Consider the following 25,021-nt stretch of genomic DNA (forward strand, 5'->3'; position numbering starts at 1 on the left):
ATGCAGTGGGGGTGGTGGTTGGAAGAGCGAAGTCGGGAGCGGGGGTGGTGGGCTGTCAAAGAATAGCAGCAACTCGCTGATCGCTCCAGGCGCTGCCAGCGGAATGTCTGGGTACCTGGACCGAGCGCTGTCCAGGGTACTGAAGGCGGCAGGGCTGGGCTTGCAACCGCGACAGCAACCTTGACGCTCGCTCTGTTCCCTTTCTAGCAAAGTATGCACAGCCGAAGGTCCCCATTTAGGCGGGTGCAGGGGCCCTTCCACCCCCTCCCTCCGCCCCCCATCGCAGGAAACAAGTCACCTCATGTGCACCCTTTCTCCCCGAGCATCTACTGTAAGCCTGACTTCTTGGGCGGGGGTGTGGGGAGGCGGGGGAAGGGACGTACCAAACTCCGACGTGCAGACTTTACCAGGCATTGCCTTAGTAACTAACATGGATTTCCTCAAGCTGGCACATTTATATTTACTACTTGGGTTGTACGTTAGTGTCTCTTCAACCCCTCACTAAAGTGAAAGGTGCCTTCCTTGTTAGCTCCTCCCCGTTCTTAATGAAAGAGTTTCCAAATTTCTTCTGCGAAAAAGTTGATCTTTTCAAATCCTGAAAGTTCTCTGAAGATGAAAGATCTAGCTTCTCCTCCCAGTTCTCTCCCCTCCCCCTCAAATCAGTGAGCACACTGAGCGTTTGAGGACCCGGAGAGACTTGTGGCTGGAGGAGGGGGCGGATCGGTGGGGCTCTCTGTGTCTCTCCGGATGATGAGGGCAGCCGGAGACCAGACACATCACCTTCCGCTTGGACCACAGCTGCCTCCCAAGCTGTCCCTCCAGTCGATATCGTGATGTGCTGAGACGAATTGGACTGGGCAACTATTACCATCGCTGACCCCTGAGTTTGGCACATGTGATAACTGAGCTTTGATTTTCTTTCTTTCTTGTAGACAGACAGCTTTCAGCTCACCGCTGGCTGCCACCACGACGCCCACTGTCCCCTTGATCCGTTTACCTTGGTGCACCGGTGAAGAAAGGGCACTCGAATCCGCCTAGAAACGCCCCCTGGGAGCGGAGGTGGTCCTGGAGGACAAGGAGCGGGAGGCGGAGGGGAAGGAGGCTGTGGTGCAGGCGGGGACCGAGCCGCGGGAGGCAGGCGTGGGGCATCCCCGCGGTGCGCGCCCAGAGCCGGCTGCGGGACCAGCGTGGGAACGTGGCTGGCCGGCTGTGGACGGCGTCCTCATCACCATGGTCCGGCTCCTGTTGGTTTTCTTCCCAGCGATCTTTTGGGAGATGTCCCTTCTGCCCAGAAGCCCTGGCAGGAAAGTGTTGCTGGCGGGAGCCTCATCTCAGCGCTCAGTGGCCAGAATGGACGGAGATGTCATCATCGGGGCCCTTTTCTCAGTCCACCACCAGCCTCCAGCCGAAAAGGTGCCGGAGAGGAAGTGCGGGGAGATCCGGGAGCAGTACGGCATCCAGAGGGTGGAGGCGATGTTCCACACCTTGGATAAGATCAACGCAGACCCGGTCCTCCTGCCCAACATCACGCTGGGCAGCGAGATCCGGGACTCCTGCTGGCACTCCTCCGTGGCTCTGGAGCAGAGCATTGAGTTCATCAGGGACTCCCTGATTTCCATTCGAGATGAGAAGGATGGACTCAACCGGTGCCTGCCGGATGGGCAGCCCCTCCCCCCAGGCAGGACTAAGAAGCCCATTGCCGGCGTAATCGGCCCGGGCTCCAGCTCCGTAGCCATTCAAGTACAGAACCTGCTCCAGCTCTTCGACATCCCCCAGATCGCATATTCCGCCACGAGTATCGACCTGAGTGACAAAACTTTGTACAAATACTTCCTGAGGGTTGTCCCTTCTGACACCTTGCAGGCAAGGGCGATGCTTGATATAGTCAAGCGTTACAATTGGACCTATGTCTCTGCAGTCCACACGGAAGGTAGGCATTGCATTGGGGCACAGAAAGGTGCCGAGAAAGCCAGGGCGTTGCATGATGTGTGCTTGGGACCATAGTCTCTTTCCTGTTGTTTGTTTTTTTCCAGCTCTGTGGGGAACAAACTTTGCCCTTCTCAGCACAGGTCCACCCAGGCATTGCCTTTAATCCCTATCCTGGTACAAATGTAGTGTAGGAAAACTGTGTCCCATGTGTTTCTCGGGATCGTAGGAGCATAAAAGATGCCAAACTCTCCATGGACAGTGTCCAACAGATTTTGGACTTACATGCTTGTTAGCCCTCATTTTCTAAGTTTGTGTTTGGTAGACTTATTTGCCCAAGGTGTCATCCCACTCTTAAGTGACTGGCTCTGGTTTCCCAGAATAATCCAGTATGAGAAATTAGACAAAAAAATTCACTGACCCTTAAATAGGTACTGAAATCTTTATCTTGTCTTGAACAGCTGAAGGTGCTTCTTTGTCCTAATGTGCCCCTTGGTACTGACACAAGACTTCCCTGCGAGTGCTGGATTTATGCGGTCATCTCCCCTAGTATATCAGATACTTAGATTTTAAATTCTGGGTTGCCGTAGATACAAAGGAAAAGTGAATAATTTAAATCACTTCTTTATTTTCTTCCCACTACAGATGTTAAAATTGTCTATATGTTTTATGAGAAATAGCAACTGATGACCTTTTGAATTTGAGTTTTGGTTTCTAGTCTTTTTCTTTTAAACAATGGCTGCTCATCAGAATTTAAAGTTAGACCAATTATAAATTACAACTAAAAGGATAGTAGATATCAGGTTTAAAATTACTTTTTAAAAATAAAATAGGATTACCTGAGGTTAAAATTTTGGTATTTATACAGTCCTACAGATATAAATTCTCAAAGAACTTCTTTATATAAAGATTTTCTTTATTCATCTTGGCCTATATAAATTTTTGGATAAAATGAGACTTTTGAGTCATCTGCTCTTAACTCCGTTGGTAGGTATGACGAAAATGAGACCCTGGTTATACATTGATGTCTAGGGTAATTCACATGTATATGCTGGCATATGAAAAAAATCTAGAGAGTATTGCTGCGTTTATATTCTATAATATAAAATTATTAAGAGAAAGGCCATTGGCATGACTCCATATTCTTTTAACAGTCACACAATATGCAGTTACCAGTGTGAAGTTTGGCGATAGAAATTAGAAATCATTCTTACTGAAGTGGTTATATGGTTTTCATTAATGGAAATGAATGCTTTACTTTATTACGTGAACAGAGTTTTTACAACAAACATTAAAAAATAATGTAGAATTAATTATACATTATAATTTTAGACTTTGTTTTTGAAAAACAACTTTCTGCTGCAATATTGTGACTTCTAACAACTGAGTCATGTTTCTGAATCTTAATTTTTAATAGTGAGTTGCATACCTCTTTACTAACAAAAATCTTATTACTTTTGTTGATATGCAAATTTAAGTTAAAATGTCAGTCCCTTACATTTTAATGTTCAATGTTCATTTCTTACATTTTAATGTTTAATATAGTTTCCTCTAGTGCTCAGATGAAACATCTTGAAAGCACACATTAAAAATTGTTAATTATCAGCATTAGAGAGATCTCTAAGGGGATGACAAAATCTAGAGTGAATGTGGTTTAATTAAATATTTAATGTTTCCCTCCATTGAACTAGGTAATTGATTATAGGTATTAGAAATGAAAATCCTTCTTCAAGAAAAAGTAATACTTCCTTATCTTGATACAGTAGTTTTATTTTCCATATTTTATTATAACTTAATTTTTGGGGGGTGGTGAGAGGTTCAGAAAAGACTCCCCTCCTTTCTTCAATCTGTTTTCCAGTTGCATCACTTTACTAAAAATAATTACTAATAGTGGGTTGCTTTCTGACATCTAGAATTATGGTTTTGAAAAGTTAATTGGACTTGTGTTTGCCGATTCTATTGAAGAAGGGCTCATATTAAAATATCACCCTTGTGTTAGTTGGACTTTGTTTCTTTTCTGCCTTCTGACTGGTGGTGTGTGGGAGAGATAATGTCTCCATACTATTACAGTTGATTCCAGACTAGATTGTGTTCATAGAACACACAGCTCACTTTGGCGTCTATTTTATTACCAAGAGTTTATGCCATTTGCCTTGCCTTTTATATATGATATCTTATTTTCTCAAAGAGAATTTATTTCTTCCCTTATTAGACTTACTATCTGTGGAAACTAAATTGCTTTTATTTTCTTCTATCAGCAAAGAGGAAGTATCACAGCCTCCTTTATAGAAGTTCCAACTGTAAATTTGCTTTTCCTGAGGTTCTGCCCTCCTGCTTCAACTGGCCTGTAGGCACTTTCTTGCATCATTTAGTAATTTTCCTGCCTTTAGACTGATGGGGTCACCTATTGGTGATGGTTCCCTGTCATAAAACAGCTAAGACCACATATCAGTGTTGCTCCTGCCATCTGGGCACTATTTAGGAAGGCAGTCAGTTTGTCTGGGTATTAGCAATTTGGATCTTAGAAATTCTGGAACCTCCGGTGACCTTCACCTCTCCTTTCCAAATTAGCTATTCTCTAGTCAATTTACCATCACAATTTCTCTTATTAGAAGTTAGCCTAGAAAAGTTAATATCAAAGTAACTAAGTGACTAGACTAGTGTACTTCATTTCTATGGTTAATTTTGATAGACTTTAAAATCATAGGTGGAACACCCTATTCTTTGAATGTCCCAATTGTTTTTATATTCCTGTATTAGTTCATTTTATGTCAACATAGGGCTCAGAGGTATTTTCTGGTTTTGCTTTTAAACCAGATAGAATTCATTTGTTATATTTTTGCATACTTTTAAAATCTTCTATAATGTCATGGTGCCACACTTGTCTTCTGGTCATGACAACTGTCAGTTTACCTGACATAAAAGTTACTTGTAATAAGATCTCCAGAAATTTTGGGGAATTGGTTCCTGAGGGGAATATTGAAATATTATCTGCCAAATGGTGGGGGCTCTGAAGCAATAGAATTTTATCCACAAATAAGAATTGAATGCACTTTGGAGCAGGCTGCTCACCTGGAATGTGTGTCTTTAAATATGCTAAGCATACAATACAAAAATTGCCCTCTTCATGAGGAACATCTCGGCCAAGGACAGTGTATTCCATCCTTCTGGTAAAATGCATATTCCCTATCAAACATCAGATGGTTGATTCTGAAGGATTATAAAAGACTGTGCTTACAAATAATTCTAATTGATTACTTCAAAGCACGGGACAAGTCCAGTAAAAATATCCTTTGAGTTTGTAGCTTCCAAAAGTTTTTTTTTTAGATTGGATACATTTTCATTTGTTTTAGGGTTTTCTTTTTTGTCCCAGTGTCAAATGAGTATTAATATGATTAGGGGCTTAGTGATGTTACTTTCCTTTTGCAAATGTCCACTATAAGGTGCCCTTTTGTTTACAATTATGTTTTCATTGTGGTGCACCTTTTTTGACATTTGCTTACATTTTATATGAAGTTGGCTTTTGGGGCATCTTTTCAAAATCCAATTGTTTTCTTCTCAGAAGTTTTTTTTTTTCTATTTGACATAAAACGTACTTAAAATATCTAATGACATCAGAGGAAAAATCCTCCTAAGTCATAAATACATCAGTAAGCTATTACTTCAGCTAATGCAATTACATATAAGATTTTTATTTCTAATAAATATATTTCCTATCTATGCACCAGTAACTTTCTTTATAATTTTCTTAGTTTGATTCACAGTAAGCTACCTTAAATAAATTATTGTATTTTATAACAAAATAAGGAATTGGAGTGTCTTAAAAAGTTATTGAGGCCAATCAACTAAAGATGCTTAAAACACCACTATTACATCTTTGCCCAGAAGTAATTCCCATTTGCTCTAAGTTTCTAAATTGTGATCAGGGTTCCTAATGAGAGAGGAAGAGTATAGGACTAAAGTTCAGAAGCAGAATGTCACCTATTAGTCAGTTCTGCTGTATAATGACCTGTCTCTCTGACATTTTGACTGATTCTCCATTGACTATTGGGAGTCATTCCTCTTCCATGTGATATTTGCATCAATGAATTCTCTCTCTTTTGTGCCATGCCTCACCAGTTCCCTCACCCCTGTATTTCAGTTTTTATTTTCCTTCTCATCATAGATAACTCAAGTAGATCTTAGATCAAGGATTATCCAAAAGTTCTTTTTAAAATATATGCTGCTACTAGGCCATATCTCATTCTTTTTGTGTTTGAGCAGTTATTATTATTATCATTATATCTAAGAGCAGGACTTTGTTTTTTGTTTCCTTTTAAATGTAAAATTATTAGCTTAAATATGCCTTATCAGTAAATTCTGGGATTCTGATTATTTAATTACCTTAGTATTCCAGCTTTGTGTTCTCAAGATTTAATTCTATACATTAAAACTGAGTAAGAGAGGGTCAAGTGTATAGTCCCATAGCCCATCACCAGCAGACTACTTCCTAGCTAACTCTGGTAGTCACTCAACCTGCTGTGAATTTCCTTGGCAATATGATTTTCCATTACATACACCACCTCTTTCTAGATAAATAAATATAAGTAGTTTAAAGGAAAAGTCATCACAGCAGATATTCAACTCTAATTGAAAATTTACTATACTAAACGAAGTATATAAAAAATTTGAAAACTTGGTCTCAGTTACTAAGTACTTTGTACTCTTAAAGGGAGTATAGTTTGGACACATGTAAAACAAGTAAAAATAAATAATTATGGTATAGATATTTTAAAAACAGGACTTTACACAATTTATGGAATACTAAAAGAAAATACTGGTGTATATAGTTAGCTAGAAAAAAGCTAGAGGAAAGGGAATTTTGATTAGTGTTTTTGACTGTGGCATTTGTAAAAGTTAGAAGCTGTAGTAAGAATGCCCCCATTGGGGATAAAATAAGCAGGTCTGCTTGGCTGGAGTGGTTAGTGTAGGCCAGGAACTAAAGATATCAATTTAAATGTGGGTTTTTATAATCTGTGATTTTGTGATGCTCTATTCATATGAAAGACCAATAATGGAGAATCTTGAAGGATGTGCCAAAGAGTTTCAGTTTCAATAAAGATATGTCCAAGCAGAGTTTGATGTGACACAAAGATAATTAGAAGGAAGTGAATTCTTACTGAAATGTGTAAGGGAGATACATAAGATGGGGAGTGGAAAAGTAACCTTAAAAAGGTTAATTATTGTAGAATTCTGGGTACTGAGTTATTAAAGTGATTGAGAAGGATAAAAGGTGTTCCAAAGGAATACTTTATGGGAGAATTTGTTGTACAAAGAATTAGGGACAAAAAGGGGTCAAAGCTACCTTCAGATTTGACATTTTGGAGGACCAGGAGGATTTTAGTGCAATTAATAGATTTGTGATAAGTAGTTTTGCAAACCATGATCTGTTAGGTTTACACAACATGGACTTAAATTTGATATATTAAATTTGATGTGAATTTTAGCTAAGAGCACATACATTAAAAACCAGAGATAGTTGTGCGATTTTCTATTTGTGATTTTTAAAAAAAGTGTTCACATCCAAGTAAGCCTTATTTACCCAGAACCTTGATGCTGACTTACTGAGGAACTCATGAGTTGGCCTCTGTAAACTCTGACCCTTTACATTTTAAACATTTTACAAGGTGGTTTTTGCAAACTATATTATATAGTTTCTAACTTCTTTTAAAGAGATTGCTTAATTTAATAGCTAATTTTCTTGAATATACCAAATAAACAGTATGAATATCAATTGTTACATGTGCTGGGATACAGTGGTAATCTTGAAGCCAGTTAAAAAGTATAAAACTACTTATTTCTATCACCAATGGCCCAATATTGACATACTTTTGAAATGTTCATATTTATTTTTGTCCTATATTGGCTGGGCTGATTAAATCCATTTTCTAAATGATATAATCAGTATTTAGTGAAGAGCTACTATGTACAAAGGATTAACGTGAAATGCAGAGATGAGAAAGAATACACCTTTATTATTTTGAGAAAGATTAAACTTTTCTTAATTTTTCTGCCCAACTGTCAATCACTCTGTGACTTCATTTGCCTTGAAACAAATATTACAAAGAGCTGGCCTGGCCCAGCCAGTGTGGCTCAGTAGTTGAGTGTCAACCTATGAACCAAGAGGTCACAGTTCAATTCCAGGTCAGGGCACACGCCCGGTTGCAGGCTCTATCCTCAATGTGGGGCATGCAGGAGGCAGCTTATCAATGATTCTCATTAATTATTGATATTTCTATCATTGATATTTCTATCTCTCTCTTCCTCTCCCTTCCTCTCTGAAATAAATAGCTGGCCTGCATAGGGTAAATGGTGGTGGCAGCTTCTACTTTTCTATTATGTGGCTTGCCAGTTGCCATTCTTCAGTTGCTATTCCTCTTTAGGAGCTAAAATTTTTCTCTTAGTGATCTCTGGAGCTAATATACAAGGACTGTTTTATGGCTTTTTAATAACTTTCTGGACAGTGGCTGTGCTGGTGTCATCTTAAAGAGATTTTTCAGAAGCCGTATTTCCAGCATGCCCTTTAGTAAGACCTCAGAGGGCTGGTTAACCATAGGCAAAGACAGGACAGTTTGGCAAGTACCTTAGAACCATTGAAGAAACAACTCATAGTGCATACTGTTCTGATATTAGATTGGAAGCAATATCTCGGTAGGAGATATCAGTTTTCAGGGAAGCTATGGTTGAAAACCAGAGTCAAGCTGAGACATGAAACCTTGTCAAAATGATGTGTTGTCTTATCCATCAAAAACCTACTGTTAGATTTTGAATTTATGTAGAAGTATTTATATAGAAGTATTTATGTGTGCAAGTTCCACTCATTTTTTACACCAAATTGTTCTTGATGACTGTCTACAGCATTTTAAATCTTAATTTACACAAAAATTATCATTTTAATTTTCTTCAGTCTCTTGGGAACTTTTGCTTTCTTAAACTTAAGGCATTGTGGCACCAAATATTGCAAAGAAAAATTAGTGGCTCAAGCAGAAACTTGGTGGTCAAAGATCCTCATTATCAATTTTAAGATTATCTATTTTAGTCACTTTATGGCCAACAAATTGTAGATTCAGCACAATTATCTAAAGCAGGGGTGGGGAATGTCCAGCCTGAGGGCCGTATAAGGCCAATGAAATAATTTGGTCAGGCCCTGCTGAGGCATTAGGGATTAATTAATTAAATGTTTGACCAAATACAGAAGGCTAATTTTTAAGTTGATAATTTTGTATAGCCTGTGAATGATGTTATAAATATCCAAATTGCCCTTGGCAGAAAGAAGGTTCCCCACCCCTGCACTAAAGGATTCAGATAATAGCCTTAACTATCAATTGAAACACAAGATTTGGGGGAGCAGTTCTTTTTTTAAAAATATATTTTATTTATTTTTTACAGAGAGGGAGGGAGAGGAAGAGAGAGCTAGAAACATCGATGAGAGAGAAACATCAATCAGGTGCCTCCTGCACGCCACCCACTAGGGATGTGCCCACAACCAAGGTACATACCCTTGACTGGAACCGAACCTGGGACCTTTCAGTTTGCAGGCTGACGCTCTATCCACTGAGCCAAACCGGCTAGGGCAGGGGAAGCTGTTCTGTATCACTAAGTAATTTATTTTGCTTTCTAGCAAAAACATGACCATTTATTCATTGATAAACACATGTGTCTATTGTGTTTCAGACACTGATCTTGGTGCTAGGAGCACATAATGTAAAAGAATAACAACTACTATTATTAGTAGTACTTTTATTATTATTATCCTCAGGGGCCCTATAATCTGTTGGAAGAGACAGAACTATACAGGTAGTTATGGGCTCCTGAGTTAGAAAAAAGCACATTTAATCACTTTTTAAAAAGAAATTCACAAAAGACTATGGGAAATACTGAATGATCATCTGAATTTTATTTGTAAAATGTGAATGGTAATTGTTGTCATATGATTACCTAATAGCAGTATATCAGAGAACAAGGAAATGGTATGTATAACTACCTGTCATGTGTTGTTATTAAACTGTCACCTAATAGATAGATTCTTAAAGTATTAACCCTTCTTAACTGATGAATATTGAGCAAATGCATGAAATTTGTTAATCAGGAATAGGTTATTTTTACCCTAAAACCTAGTAACATAAGATAAAAATGAAATTCATGGTTAAAATAAAAGTGCAGCATTTGTCATAGCTTTTAGAAAGCTTTCTCATGTTACTGATAAGAAAACAAAGGTCCAGGGAAATGAAAATGACTTGCCCAAGACCATAAAATGTGTTAGTATGTTAGTATCAAAGGCAGGACTAATACAGCTTCCTGTTAGATATTTTCTTAAATCAAGGTTTGTTTGTTTTTAAATCACAAGATCCACCCTCAAGCATTCCTCTCTCCTGTGAGGTTTTATCATCCAGCCCAGTTACATTCTTCCCAACTTTGCTGCTGTTATTCAGCAGCTTCCAGGAGACTCTTTTGTCACTGAAAATGAAGTCTTACTGTTGATAATCTTCCTTTCATTGTCAACGCTTGCCATACATTTGGATGATTGTAACATTCATGTGTGTGACCCACTGATACCTATCCTCATAGTTCATTCATCTCAACTCTGTGTCCTTTGTGTCCTCTTCAGCAACCTACCCACTCTGACCATAGTCTGGCATCTTGACAACGTCAAGACCTGTCCTGTCTCTGAACTTGTAGACACCAGAAAGCCCTTGAACAATAGCCACCTCTCCTCTTCCACTATTTTTGTTCCCAACTTACCTACTCTCCACATTTCCCTGAAAAGTATGGGATCAAGCCATTTGTGCTTATTACCATGTTGTAATAAATCTCCCTTTTCAGAGAAAATGAACTTCCAACTTAAAGTGGCTACTCTACATCAAGCTCTAGTTGAGGAGATTTTAAGTTTTCCATTTTTTTCTCAGCCCCTTCAGTGCAGAAAAATAAGGAACATAAGGGAACACTATTTTTTCTTTTAATGAAAGAGGAAAGGATCTCATGCCTGTGAGGGCTGTGGTCAGGAGTGGCAGATCGCATTTGCTCAGATAGTTCTGTGGCATCTTTTCTACAACCAGGGGTGCTGGGTAGTGGATAAGGATAAAACATTAGGAAAGAATGTCTAAAGTTGAATTTCAGGGGTCAGGGATAATCCCTTAAGTTTATTCTAAAGATGAGATAAAACTAGGTAAATGTAAGATACTATTATCATTGTCAAGCTATTCTAATCTTAATTAAGAAGATATTTTTAGTCTAGGTGAGTCTGTGTGCAATAGATAGAGAAATTTTCTGGGTAAAGGGTGTGCAGATATAAAGAGAAGATGTATATCTTACATATTTGCTCATCTGAAAAGCACATTTGGATTCACATTCTCTCCTTTCATTACAATTGCATCCACAGCACGTGACACCAAGTGAAAGCCCTTTGGTTGGGCAACTCCCTCTACAGTTATTGCTGAACACTCTGAGGCAGTTTCCTCTATTCTTTATGGTGTTCTGACACATTTTTATTTATATGTTATAGAGAGTACAACAAAAAAGATCAATAAACAAATTGCTGACAGTATGTTCAAAATGAGAAACTGTTTACAATAGAATTTAAAAGGTAATATAAGGATGAAACAGTGAAAACAGCTTACCATAAACAAATGATATCTTCTTTTCTGAATAAATACGCTATTATAGCTTCACTTTTTGGTCAACAGGTATTACTCTGTTGATAAAAAAGAAGGTATGTTCGGATTTCTATCTTAATTGAACATGTTTAGTGAGCACCTTCTCTGAGTCAGACCAGAGATCAGATGAACTATAATCCCTCTAACAAGAAGTTCACTGTATAATGATAACCAATCAGTTTGATAAATATAACCATAGGAATAGGTATGACCTAGAGAGATAACAAAGATAAATGTGACCAGATCTTTCTGGCACAAGAAAAGAAGTGATGAAAATTCATAGAAGCCTCTGAAAGGTGACATTTGAGGTTCACTCCATTAGAGGGATAAGAGGAGGACACAGAGGGAATGCATGTGAGTAAGTCCTGACATTGAAAAAAAAATCTCAAGGAACTCTAAATACATCACTAATTCTGAAATGTATAGTCAGAGACAAGAAGTGGGGAAGGGTCAAGCTGTAAATGGAGGAGGCCTAGGTTACTAAGGATAATCTTGTCAAGCCAAGGAATTTAGATTCTATTTTGTAAGCATTGTGATCCAGTGAAACGTTTTAAACAGTGAAGAAAAGTGATAGATTTACATTTTGGAAATGGGACTTGGAAAACTTTGGAGAGGACAGGTTAAGAAAAGGAATCAGATTGGAAGCCAAGACACAAGTTGGCAGCCCATCGATGGTTGTGGGAGCAGTGGGGAGAAGACCAACTTAATATTCAATTTAGTCAAGAGAGGATGAGAGCTTTACTAAAGGAAGAGTCAACTGGGATGGAAAGGAGAGAATGGATTTGACAGTCATTTTGTAGGGAGATTAGGATTTAGTGACTGATTGGTTATATGAAAATAACGCCCAGGTTTCCATTTTGTAGAACAAAATAGGGAAGAAAAGAGGAATCACATACTTGGGAAACATGAAGTTTAGAAAGGTTAATTTGAGGTTCTTAAAGGACAATGAAGTTGAGAGATCCCATAGGTCAAAGTTCTAGAAAGAAAGGCCAGTTTGAGATTTATCAGCAAATAGCTGTGGTTAAAAGCTTAAGAGTGGATGAGATTGCCAAGAGAGAGCAGATAGCATGGAAAGAAAGGGCCATGATTGAATAGGAGAAGGCTTTCTGTTGGGTAGTGATGAATTTGGCAAGAGGAGAAAAGAGGTTTGAAAATAACATTTGGTAGCCTTTGTTTGCTCAATTATTTAGTGAGGGGGATGGAAAGGGAAAGGGAAAAGGTCAAATTCAAGTAGAGCAAATTTTCAGAGGACCCAACTGAGATTGGAAACCATGTACTACTACTAGTGTCAGTTCATATTATTTTGATATTCTCTCCAGTGGTGTAGATCCCCCAACACAAATTTGGAGTCTTAGCTTTCATGGCAGTTCATTAACTTGGCCACCTGCTGGCTCAGACACCAGGATCTTTCTTTAGTTAATTACATAGGATACCAGGTGTTCACCAGAGATCATAACCTAGAATTATCCTTTGTCCAGCTTTTTTCACAAGGCCTGATGAGGGAATTGATATTTGAGAATATCATCTAAGAGATCATTATCAACCAGTTAGCATAACATTAGGTTTCCATAATACTACATACCTGACTTTTTTACTCTTTTTGAAAAATTGCCTTTTCTAAGTTGAATTTTAATTTTGTCAGAATAATAATAAAACATCTAAATAATGTTTTAGAATTTTCACCATTTTTAAGTTAATGCCTATTACGCTGTTCAATGTCCCTTGTGTAAAGTCCATTGTTAAAATTTTTTTTAGATCTAATACCATGAAATTGTTGATCTCTCTTGAAGAATTGACATATTTCATTTTAAATGGTAGTGATAGTGTTGTGTTTTCCATTTTTCTCTTTGCCTACCAGGAAGCTCAGAGCTAAATTTAATGCTCAGCCATAGAACATGTTTAGATTACATGTATAGATATTAGCTTCTCCCACCTTACTTCAACAACATTATTGCATACTTTTTAATAGTTGTACAATTTCTCAACTCCATTTTAAAAGGAGACAGGATATATATATAGCAAGTGACCTCACTGTATGTAGGTACAGATCCCTACAGAAGTTTTTGTATGTTATGATGGTCAATGACAAGCTGAGAGGTTTTTTTTTTGTTTTTGTTTTTGTTTTTAACTGTGAAAGGTGAGTGGGGAGGTTACTCTAAGCTCATAGATGAATATGGTAAAGATGAAAAAAGTATTGCTATGTATTTGTTATGTACAGAAGAATCCTTGAGTGTTGATCATGTATTAGAGGAGAATCATGTTCCTTTAATTAGTGCAAAATTCTGTCCTCTGGTTCAGAGATGCTCTGCCCATTGCTGTCTTTTTCTTCTTCAGTGCATTCTGGGATCTGCTATGTGACTGCTGGGAAAATTTGTTTGGTTTGGTGGGGTGTGTGTGTGTGGATAAAACATCCTTCTCTATGGTCAACACTGAGCAGGGCTGCTCTGCCTCTATAATTCATAACTGTCTCTTTTCCTCTTCTTATCCTTAGGGAAAAATAAATCTATTTGTCAATGACTGTTCAGTGACAAATGGAAAAGGACCTTGCCTTTTACCGACTTCCTAACTTTTCCTGATATTCTCATCATGTACCTTCTAGACCAGTGATGGCGAACCTATGACACGTGTGTCAGAGGTGACACGCAAACTCATTTTTTTGGTTGATTTTTCTTTGTTAAATGGCATTTAAATATATAAAATCAATATCAAAAATATAAGTCTTTGTTTTACTATGGTTGCAAATATTATAAAATTTCTATATGTGACATGGCACCAGAGTTAAGTTAGGGTTTTTCAAAATGCTGACACGCTGAGCTCAAAAGGTTCGCCATCACTGCACTAGACCATAACTGCTGGTAGCCTGGTAGTTGGTTTTCCTGAGTGTTCCAGACAGCTATGATTATGTCCTCCACTTCTTTCTCCTTTGGGCAGGTCAACATGATTTATCTTAGAAAACTGAGATTGATGCAGGATGAGACACCAAAAGATACCCAACATCTCTTACTCCTGTTTGTATAGATGGTAGTTAAATCGCTGACAATAGAGGGAGGTCCTATGCATTGATTTATGTCAAGAATGAATTACCATTGCTTTTAACTAGGAATGCCAGATTTGAAACTATGAAAGGCAAATTTTGTTTTTTCTTCTATGTTGGCACATGCTGAAGAAAACCTTAATATGTGATTTCCTTGATAGACCATTTTAAAAGTAAAATTTTAAGGGGTCACTGGGAGAAAAAAGGAGACATGTGTAATACTTTCAACAATAAAGATGAAAAAAAACTAAAAAAGTAAAATTTTACTTGAAACAACTTCTTAAAATTGAAAAATATTGAGTGAGTGATTAATTTTTGAAGTGCTTATATTCTCCCTTTCAGGAGATTATTTTTAGGCTCTCCTAGAATACTGGTTTTCAAACTTCAGTATGCATACCGATTACCCGGAAAACTGGTTAGGTTCTCAGGTGGTATGGATGCTCATGGCACTCAATAAGAGCAGAACCTCTGCAAGCCCCTTCTGATAACTTACCTTTTTATGATGGTGCCTTGCGCACGCTTTCTCACACATTTATGAATTATTTCCTTCAGAGTCATTTTATCTGTCTCAAGGCAATGTTCTATGATCCTGAAGTAGGCAAAGAATGGCTTTTAAAATGTGCATATTTAGAAAATTATAATAAAGATATTTAACTATTCATTTTTCATTCAATGACTTTTTAAAATATGCATTAACTAGCCCGACTAATTACTGAATGTGGTAACATTGTAGTTAATAAAATTTCTGGTGACATGTATGCCTTCTTCTAGAATACTCTGCCCCAGTAGAATTTCTCCCCTAAAGAGTGGGATCTTTGTTGTGTTTTGTTCACTGATGTATCCTGAGCAGTTAGAAGAGCGCCTAGCACATAGTAGACCTCAATAATTATTTGTTTAATTGATGTAAGTAAGGAAGGCTTGGTTTCAATTTCTTTTTTGTTTGCCTTAGTAAGGGGTTTGATGATTTAAGAGCTTGCAAGCTTCATATCGATTCTTATTGCCTAGCACTATAAATGTAAATGAAGCAAGATAGTAGACTAATTATTCAATTTCCAAGAGCCAACAACCTTGGAAGTCTTTTTTTTAAACTAAATTCTTTATAAATAATTTTTCTTTTTATTTGCTTCTTTCTTATAGTAGTAGAATAAAGCAAAGAAAATATCTAATTAATTTTATGTTTCATGGGTAGACTCACTGCTCTTAATATCCGTTAGTCCTTTTCCTTTCTAATAACTGAGGAAAAATCACTACATTTACAGTCAATTAAAACTCTCAGGTTGTTATATTTTCTTCCTTTTTATAAATATTGGTGTCTGGTACTCTCTATCCTCCCTTAGATTTTAGTGCCTAGGTGAAGTGGGAAGTGTACCAAATGAGAGAACCTGAGTTTCATCTCACTTTCTCCATCAGAAACCCCTGTGATTCCAGACAAGTCACTGAACCATTGTAAGTCTGTCTTCTCATCTGCAAAAGGTCTGCCATGTCCTCCTCCAAGACCTCCATAATGAACCAATGTGGAACTGCTAGTGGCATTATTATATTCTACTATAGCTTATATTATGTTCTTATTTTGATGATTATTAACTGCCTCCTGGACTCTGCTTTTCCCAGAAAGTATAAGCAACCATTTCTACTTAGCTTTTATTTAAAATGATAGATGTTGTGTTGAAGGAAACATTTACCTAAGTCCCTGATTTGAAAACAAAAATTAGAGGTTAGGTGACTTGCCTATGATTGCACACAGATAGTTGCTACAAGAGGAAGGACTCTCACTGCGGCCCAGCTTTTTCATTCTCTCTCCCGTAAAGCATCTTCGGACATTTACCGCTGTGTCTTTACAAGCTTTGTCTGCTCTCTGAGTTTTTGTCACCCTTAGTTTTTCTACGTGGGCTTGAAGGGCAAGCCTCAGCTTCATATCAATGAGCCAACCAGTTAATTAATTTATTCAACAAATACAGAGTCTACTAATCATCCGTCAGTGTGCTGGGCACCAGATATGAAAAATGAATCCAGGTTTCAGATGTCAGTCAAGGTTGGTAACATACCCAAATATCCATAAGAAATTATACAGATATTAAATTTATAGTAAAAGTATGAAATATGAGAATACATAGAAGATATTATTATAGAGTAAAAGAATGTTATCTATGTTTCCAGACTTTATGGAAATCCTGTAATAACTGCCATTGCTTACGGTCTAGAAGGCGAGATAAAGAAATAATTATTGCCACATCAATGTGTGGATGAGTGTGGATGAGAAGAGAGTGTGGAGGTTCAAGGAGGAGAAGATTACTTCTAGGTGGGGTTATTAGGTAGGTAATCTTGGAATAAGTGGCATTAAGACATATCTTGGATGCTAGCTAGCCTTGCAAATGAAAATCTAGATGGAAAAGGAATTTCTAATGAAGGAAATGTTAAATAAGAGATCTGACTAATATGCTAACAGGTAAACTACAAAGAATGGTGAACTATTTAATTTGTCTGGAGAAGTTACCTAAAAGGGAGTTGTGGAAGAATTGATTGAAAAGTAGGCCCAGATGTCAGAGTTCTGAGAATGACAGAGTTTGAATTTGTCTTCTACCTGATAATTTAGTCAAAATAGAGTAGACCCTCGTTTGCAAATTTCTTCCAAAGACTGATAAATAGCAAGTTATTTTTACCCTTTTCTGCCCACTCTCCCCCCACCCTACTTTTTTCCCTTCTTCCTTGTAGAATTTGTGCTAGAAAATAACACTTTTATAGGAAAGCCCCCCCCTTTTTTTTGTCTATCAAAATGTCATTAATCTGTCCATTTCCATTTCCATAGTAATGCAAACATTTGATGATTAGAAGTATACTGGTGAATGTATTGCAGTGTTTTGCAGCTAGAGTTGCAGCCTCTGTGGACATGTGGGCCGCCTCTCAGTGAAGCAAAAGGCATATAACAAGCTGGTTTCTCAGCTGTGAAATGCCACTACTTAGGTCACATGCCTCAGATAAAAAAACTGCCAGGAGCAACGCCTTCTCCTTGGCAGAGAGGCGTGCCACCTGTCACCCAAAGCTGCCGTCCCCTCTGGCATGCATCGAGCACGGATAGCTTTAATTCACTTCTGCATATGGGGAGGTTGTGTTCTCTGCCTTTTGCAGCATGTTTCTCTGTAGTTTTTATCTAATGTAGAATTCATTCTGGAACTCGTTGAATGGGGAATTATCACCCATACTTATCGGGGTCAAATCTTAATCTGGAAGAATAGCTGTAACCTTGGGGGATAGCACTTGAATAAAAATGTGAATTGTATAACATGTGTAGATAGAATATGACAGGCATATTTTCACTCAACACCTAGCCATGAAACCACCCCTGGTGACATGACAAGATCACACCTTATGTCAGTCCTTAATAGCATACAAGGATTCCTGAAAATCAGCCTTAGAGAGCACACATTCTGGACCCACTATAGAATGCATCATAAACTTTTAAGGCATACAAAACAAGAAACATAATTCATATCTTCACAGGCAGGTAAAACATTCCTTATAGTTTGTACCTTATTTTAGATTTCTCCCATATATGTAAAGTCTGACAGTGTGTTAAACACCAAGTAAGTGTTTGATTAATACATATTGAATGATAAGCAAATGATGGTCCCATGAAAAGGTAATCTAATAGGCATTTGGGCTGACGATAATATTAGAATCCTTTGGCTTCCTATTTCTCTAAGAAGGATAAATTCAAAAACTACCTTTATGAAAGATATAGATCCCTACTGCCATAATAATGCCATCTCAGCACAAGTGTTATACTTAAGAGCTCATAACATGTCTTCTGTTTTATTTTTGAGTGGCTCAAGAAAAAACTATATTAAAATGTATATATTCAAACATTTCAAATATTATTTTTATTTTTTCACCTGTTCTTATTTTTGATTGAATTGTGTCCCACCCAAAAAATATGACTCTTAATTCTAGGACCTTCAAATGTAAGCTTAATTGAAGATAGTAATGTCTTTGCAGAGTGATCAAATTAAAATGAGGTCATTATGGTGGGACCTAATCCAGTGTGACTGATGTTATTATAAAATGAGTAAAGTTGGATATACAGACATGCAAATATGGGAAACACCATGTGAAGTTAAAGGTAAAGATTGGATGAAGCATCTATAAGCCAAGAATGCCAGAGGTTGCCAGCAAGGCTCTGGAAGCTAAGAGAGAGGCATGGAACAGATTCACCCTCATGACTTGAAGAAGTAATCAACCTTGTTGACATCTTGACTTCTAGCCTGTAGAACTCTGGGACAATAAATTTATGTTATTTAAACCACCCCACTTATACTTTGTTATAGTGGCCTTACGAAACGAATACATTTCTTCTCAGGTTATTGTATTGCTGAGAAAAATTAGTCTTTATGGCCCAACTGATCCTCAGTTTCTTAACCTTTAACCTCTCCCATGTCTGACCCATCACATTGTACTCAAAAATGGTAAAATAATGTAGACATCTGTTGTTATTATTATTGAAAAATAATAACAATGACAGCACCTTTGATTGAGCTTTTCTTGTTTGCCAGGCACTGTCCTTAGTATTTCATGTACACGACTTCACCTGATCTTCCCCATAACCCTATAAGGTAGGTTATGTTAGTCTGGAAAGATTAAAATTTCTAAGTCACCCCAGTAAAAACTGATAGACACAGGGTCAGAATGAATCTGTCTCATTCCAAAGCCCAAATGGCTGGCCACTACATAATCTGCATGTAGAGGCACTACCATATTTATGACCAGGCTTCTGAAGGAGGGTAGATATTGTCAGAATTTGAATGCCTATTTAAATGTGTATGGGAAATGTAAATAATCAGGGCAAAGACCATATTACCATGAGTCAGTGTTTTGTGCTGGTCTCAGCCCATCAACAACCAATACTGTGGCTGGACCAGCCTTTGTGGTAATTATGATTCAAGAAGCCCTTCAGCAATAACCATTAGGAAACTTGGAAAAGAAACAGTTTTATAACTTAGAAAACCTGGAAATCACACAACCAATAGGGCGAGAGAGAGAGAGAGAGAGAGAGAGAGAGAGAGAGAGAACGGGCCTAGGGTTCTGCTTTGGTTGGGGTGGAGGCCTAGTATTTCGGTTCATTCATTATTGGTAAATTTAAAACATAAGAGACAGAATTTGAAATGAAGGAAGAGAAAAATTCAAGTACCTCAAATGGCCAGCTATTGAAATCAATTACAATGATCTCTGAAACAAGGCAGGCTCAGTGGGGGAGGCAGCCTGTCTCTTTGTGTAGTCAGGGGCTGCCCTGTGTTTATTGGCGATAACCATCTTTGAAATGAATGCCTTTTTGAAATAGATGCCTTGGGCAATCAAAGCTTAAGCCAGATATTTGTATTACAATGAAGAAAAAAAAATCTATCAGGGTTTACACTGAAGTTAGACACTATCTTAAAAAAAGAAAATCAGGTCCTGCCCTAGCTGGTTTGGCTCAACGGACAGAGTGGACAGAGCGATAGAACGTCAGCCTGCAGAATAAAGGGTTCTGGGTTCAATTCCGGTCAAGGGCATATGTTGGAGTTACAGGCTTGACCCCCAATAGGGGGCATGCAGTAAGCAGCCAATCAATGATTCTTTTTCATCGATGATGTTTCTATCTCTCTCTCCCTCGCCCTTCCTCTCTGAAATCAATAAAAATATTTAAAAAATCAGATCCTTGAGTCATATTGTATCCAATATGAATTGGATAAAATTATATCCAACACCTGTCCTGATCAACCAAGAGGACCACTTAGCTAAGATCATTACCACTTCAGAAAAGGATAAAATAAAGACACACTGGGTCTTCCTTTCTAGTTCTCTTTATCTTCTAAGATGAGTATCTATTTAGAAAAGGCAGTTCTACTCTAAAGCTTGCTCCTTTTGGCTATAGGGAAATGGGAGGGAAACATGGTCAGAGCATTAAGATTGCCATGTATTTATTTGTTTTCTCTTCATTTTATTTTTTTAATTGCTTAAAGTATTATTTATTTGTTTTAAAGATATCTGATACTTCTTGAAAAACCTTCAAATTTCTAACAGCTAGATATGATGATAAAAAGACATAATTAGAATTTTCCTGTGTTCAGAAAAATCCTGTAATTACAAAAGGAAACAAACATACTATATTTCTTTTTTAAAAAAATCTTCTTTATTGATTAGGGTATTACATATGTGTCCTTATCCCCCCTTTCTCCCCTCTGTCCCCCTCCCTCCCCGCTCATGCTCTGCATCTGACGCCACAGTGATCTGAATCCAGAAACCCAGGCCCATGCCCTCACCCCGCTGGTGTCTGTGTCCATTGGTTAGGCTTTTATGCATGCATACAAGTCCTTTGGTTGATCTCTCCCCTTTGCCCCACTCATGCCCTTACCCTCCTCTGAGGTTTAACAGTCTGATTGATGCTTCTCTGTCTCTATTTTTGTTCTTTAGTTTATGTTGTTCATTATATTCCACAAATGAATGAGATCATGTGATATTTATCTTTCTCTGATTGACTTATTTCAATTAGCATAATGCTCTCCAGGTCCATCCATGCTGTTGCAAATGGTAGGAGTTCCTTTCTTTTTACAGCAGTGTAGTATTCCATTGTGTAGATGTACCACAGTTTTTTAATCCACTCATCTGCTGATGGGCACTTTGGCTGTTTCCAAATTATAGCTATGGTAAATTGTGCTGCTATGAACATAGGGGTACATATATCTTTTCTGATTGGTGTTTCTAGAGCTATATTCCTAGAAGTGGGATCACTGGGTCAAATGGGAGTTCCAATTTTAGTTTTTTGAGGAAACTCCATACTGTTCTCCACAGTGGCTGCACCATTCTGCATTCCCACCAGCAGTGCATGAGGGTTCCTTTTTTCTCCACAGGTAGCATAGAATTTATTAGTAGAGCCCCCTGTCCTGAAATGATTTTCATCTGGAAAATTTTGGGTGTTTAATAAGCTTCTGTGAAAAGGTAGTACCTTTGGAAAGCATAGTATTTAAAGCTCTTTACAGTTATTACCTTAAGGTTTTCAGATAAGCATTTATAGTGGGCATGCCAGAGTGGCCAGAAGGGAAGAACTAATCCCATAAAGGCCAGTTGGAGGACATAAAGGTTATTCCTATTTCATAATTTTTATTTGGTTCCAGCTATGATATAGCATGTGTTTCCTGAAGGTCCCTGCTGGTCGTCTTTAATCATCATCATTATTGTTCCCTAAGCACCTTTATATAATCTTGATTTATAGAAAGTAATGACTTCTAAAAGGTTGAAATCTGAAATGGACAACATCAGGAAGGAAATAGTGGCTGCAAAGGGGTGGGGTTTGAGTCATGTCCATAGGGTCATGAAGCTGAAAGTAGGTACTTGTTGTACTGGTTGTAACTTTCTTGAGGGCAGAATCATTTTTACTATTTTTTTTTGGGTGATTCTTATAGCATCTGTTACAACTCTTTTCACACAGATTTCAAATGTTAGTTGAAATAAATTCACCTTTGTAAAATAGGAATTGTTTATCAGAATTGTGAGGCTGTGAGGAAAAAATATTCTTTATTTGTCTTAGGAAGTTAGAGATTTGAGGGTGTTTTTTCTTTTGTACCCAACTTTCTTAAACATATTTACTATATATGTTATATTGCCTTACTTACTATTTTCTGGGCTGTAAACTCAGCTATATCTTAAGTTTTCACTTTTTGCATAGTGCAGTGGTTTTCACTTATGAGTTAACATTATAATCACCTGGGGAGCTTAAAAACCTATAGGTGCCCAACTTTACCTGCAGAGGTTCTTTCTTTCTTTTTCTTTTATTTTAAAAATTTAAATATATTTTTATTGGTTTCAGAGAGCACGGTAGAGGGAGAGACAGGAAACATCAATGATGAGAGAGAATCATTGATCAACTGCCTCCAGTATGCCCTCTAATGGGGACCGAACCTACAACCCGGGCATGTGCCCTGACCTCCTGGTTCATAGATTGATGCTCAAGTGGTGAACCACACTGGTAGGGCTGCAGAGGTTCTTTCTAATGGAGCCTGGAGTGCCCTGAAAATGTAAAGGGTGAACTTGTTCTGGCATCACCTAGTATCTCCTGTTCCATCTCTCTTCACAACTCTAGCCATGGGCCTTCTTGCCATCCATAAGCAGTGGAAAGGCGCCCCCTCTTGGAGGCCTTATTGTTGTTTCCTCTGGCTGGAATCCACTGTAGATCTACAGGTGGCTGGCTGCTTCTTTTCACTCAGGTTTTACTTAGTTCAAATGTCATTTCCTCAGGAAAGCCTTCTCTATCCAACTTATCACCAACTTATTCTCCTCTTACTTTCTATCCTATTGCTTCATCTTATGTACTTTTTGCCAGTTATGGCTATTGGAAATTATCTCATTTATGCAATTTTTACATATTTTTAGTCTCACCTACTAACAGGACACTGTTGTATTTCCAGAGCCTTGAATAGTGCCTGGCACCCAAAAGTCTTGCAATAAATACGTTTTCTTTGAATGACTAAGCCCAAGGGCTTATGTTTTACAACAGGAATGACACACATATGTGTAGGCATTACTAATTGGCAGTGGCATCTTTTCTCCTGGGTTTAGTAGCATAATTCTTCTCAACATAGTTCACAATCATCTACTGTTACCTTCAAGATAAAACCTATTTTATGGTTTAAAAAAATTTTTTTTGTACATAGCTTTTTTATTTGAGGAAATTGAGGCTCAACTAGTAGGCAATTTCTACTTGTCCATTCAGTCTTTTATTCATTTACTCCAAAATATTTGTTAAATATTTAGAATACAAGAAGCAAGATTCAGATTTTGCCCAACATGTCTCCAATGCTTGGATCTTTCTGGTATGCTTGGTTATAATACATTTTTCAATTATACATTGCTGAAATTAATTCAATAGGGGCCTCAAAACAGATACAGAATTACTTTGTATAAGGCTAACTATGACAAATGCAAGAGGAATGATTATAGCGTAGATTCTGTAGTAGAATTAGAGGCTGAAGGGATTTCAGATCATCCATTCAATAGCCTAATTTGCAGATTGAGGAATTGAAGCTCAGAGAGGATAATAGTTTGTTTTCCATGAATGCTTGTTGTAGGGCGCAGTTATAGGGTTAAGCCTTGGACTGACCTGTTGGCAAAGCCACAAACAAGTCCCAGCTTAGAGGGCACAGTCCTCTTAGCATAATTAAGCTTGACCTTATGATACTCCCTAGATCTTATCTGGGTAGCTAATGGGCTCTGGGAGGTGCAGCAAGTGCTGCCAAAACACGTGAAACTCATAAGAAGATTGTAACTATGGTGACCACTACCTTGTTTACCCCTGGCTATAAAATAAAGGCTCAGCTTGCCTCTGGATCTCTCTCTCTGTGGCCTCAGTCAGGCACAGGAAGATCCACCTAGACCCAGCTTATTCTCTTTGTCTGTCATTTCTTCATCCATTCGCTGCCCTCACTCAGGCTTTCGAACCCTTGGCTGAGCTGGGTCGGTATAGCTTGTAGCAGAAATAGAGGACAGACAGACTGAGTGGTCAAGGTCAAGGTCAAGTGATTACTTTGTGGTGCAGCAGATATCAAAACCCAGCTTTTAGTCTAGGGCTCTTTTGTTCCCAAATATGTGTGCTTAGCACTACCTGGGGATGTTGTTAAACATGCTGGGGATGGTATTCTGGGACTTGAATTTTACCACCTCTCTTCCCCAGGTAATTATATTGCACAGCCGAAGTTGGGGACCATTGTGTATACCATATTACTAATACAAAATTTGTTTCACCCATAACTGCATACATAAAGTATGGAGAGTACCATTTAAAGGACTTTCCCAAAATTTTTTTCTAATTTTTGCTTAGCTTCACAGTATCAATCTTTGAGCTAAATTTCAATAAACTAAAGACTTGCTTCTGACATTTAATTAAATTCAACAGCTATTGAGTATGAGGGATATAAAAGTGAGTAAGATGTGCTTCTTAATATACACTTTTTAAAATCCTGCTTAAACAGAGAGAAATAAATCAAAGAATCTCTGTTTTCCCTTTAATTTTAGTGTCACAATAGTCCTCTCCCTGATCTACTATGACAGGGAAGATGTGTGGGTAGGTGTGGAAGGCAAGTGAGAGGCAGGGGTGATGGTGGTAGGTCGGTGAGTGGAGAGAGCTGAGCACTGGCTAAGTGAAAAGATAGGAATGAACAGGAAAAGACTTGCCTTGAGTCTAGGTGAAGCTTTCAATACAGAAAGGAACCTGCCTGTCCTGTTTAAGCTATATTCTGAGACCAACACAAGTGCCTGGCACATATCAGTGTTGTTTTTAAACATGTTAAGTCAGTGGTTCTCAACCTTCCTAATGCCGAGACCCTTTAATACAGTTCCTCATGTT

At 37.9% G+C, this 25,021-nt stretch overlaps 1 protein-coding gene across 1 annotated transcript in view; it reads left to right on the forward strand.

Annotated features, from left to right (window-relative positions):
- Nucleotides 1-688: 688 nt before the first annotated feature.
- Nucleotides 689-25,021, forward strand: part of GRM1 (glutamate receptor, metabotropic 1) — a 99,922-nt gene continuing 75,589 nt past the window's right edge. The window contains exon 1 of the mRNA XM_015558481.1: nucleotides 689-1,930. Within this exon, the coding sequence (XP_015413967.1) occupies nucleotides 1,231-1,930 (700 nt within the window). The 5' untranslated portion in view covers nucleotides 689-1,230. The remainder of the gene's footprint in view (nucleotides 1,931-25,021) is intronic.

This window comes from Myotis davidii, unplaced genomic scaffold (genome assembly GCF_000327345.1).
Source record: "Myotis davidii unplaced genomic scaffold, ASM32734v1 scaffold292, whole genome shotgun sequence".
NCBI lineage: Eukaryota > Metazoa > Chordata > Mammalia > Chiroptera > Vespertilionidae > Myotis > Myotis davidii.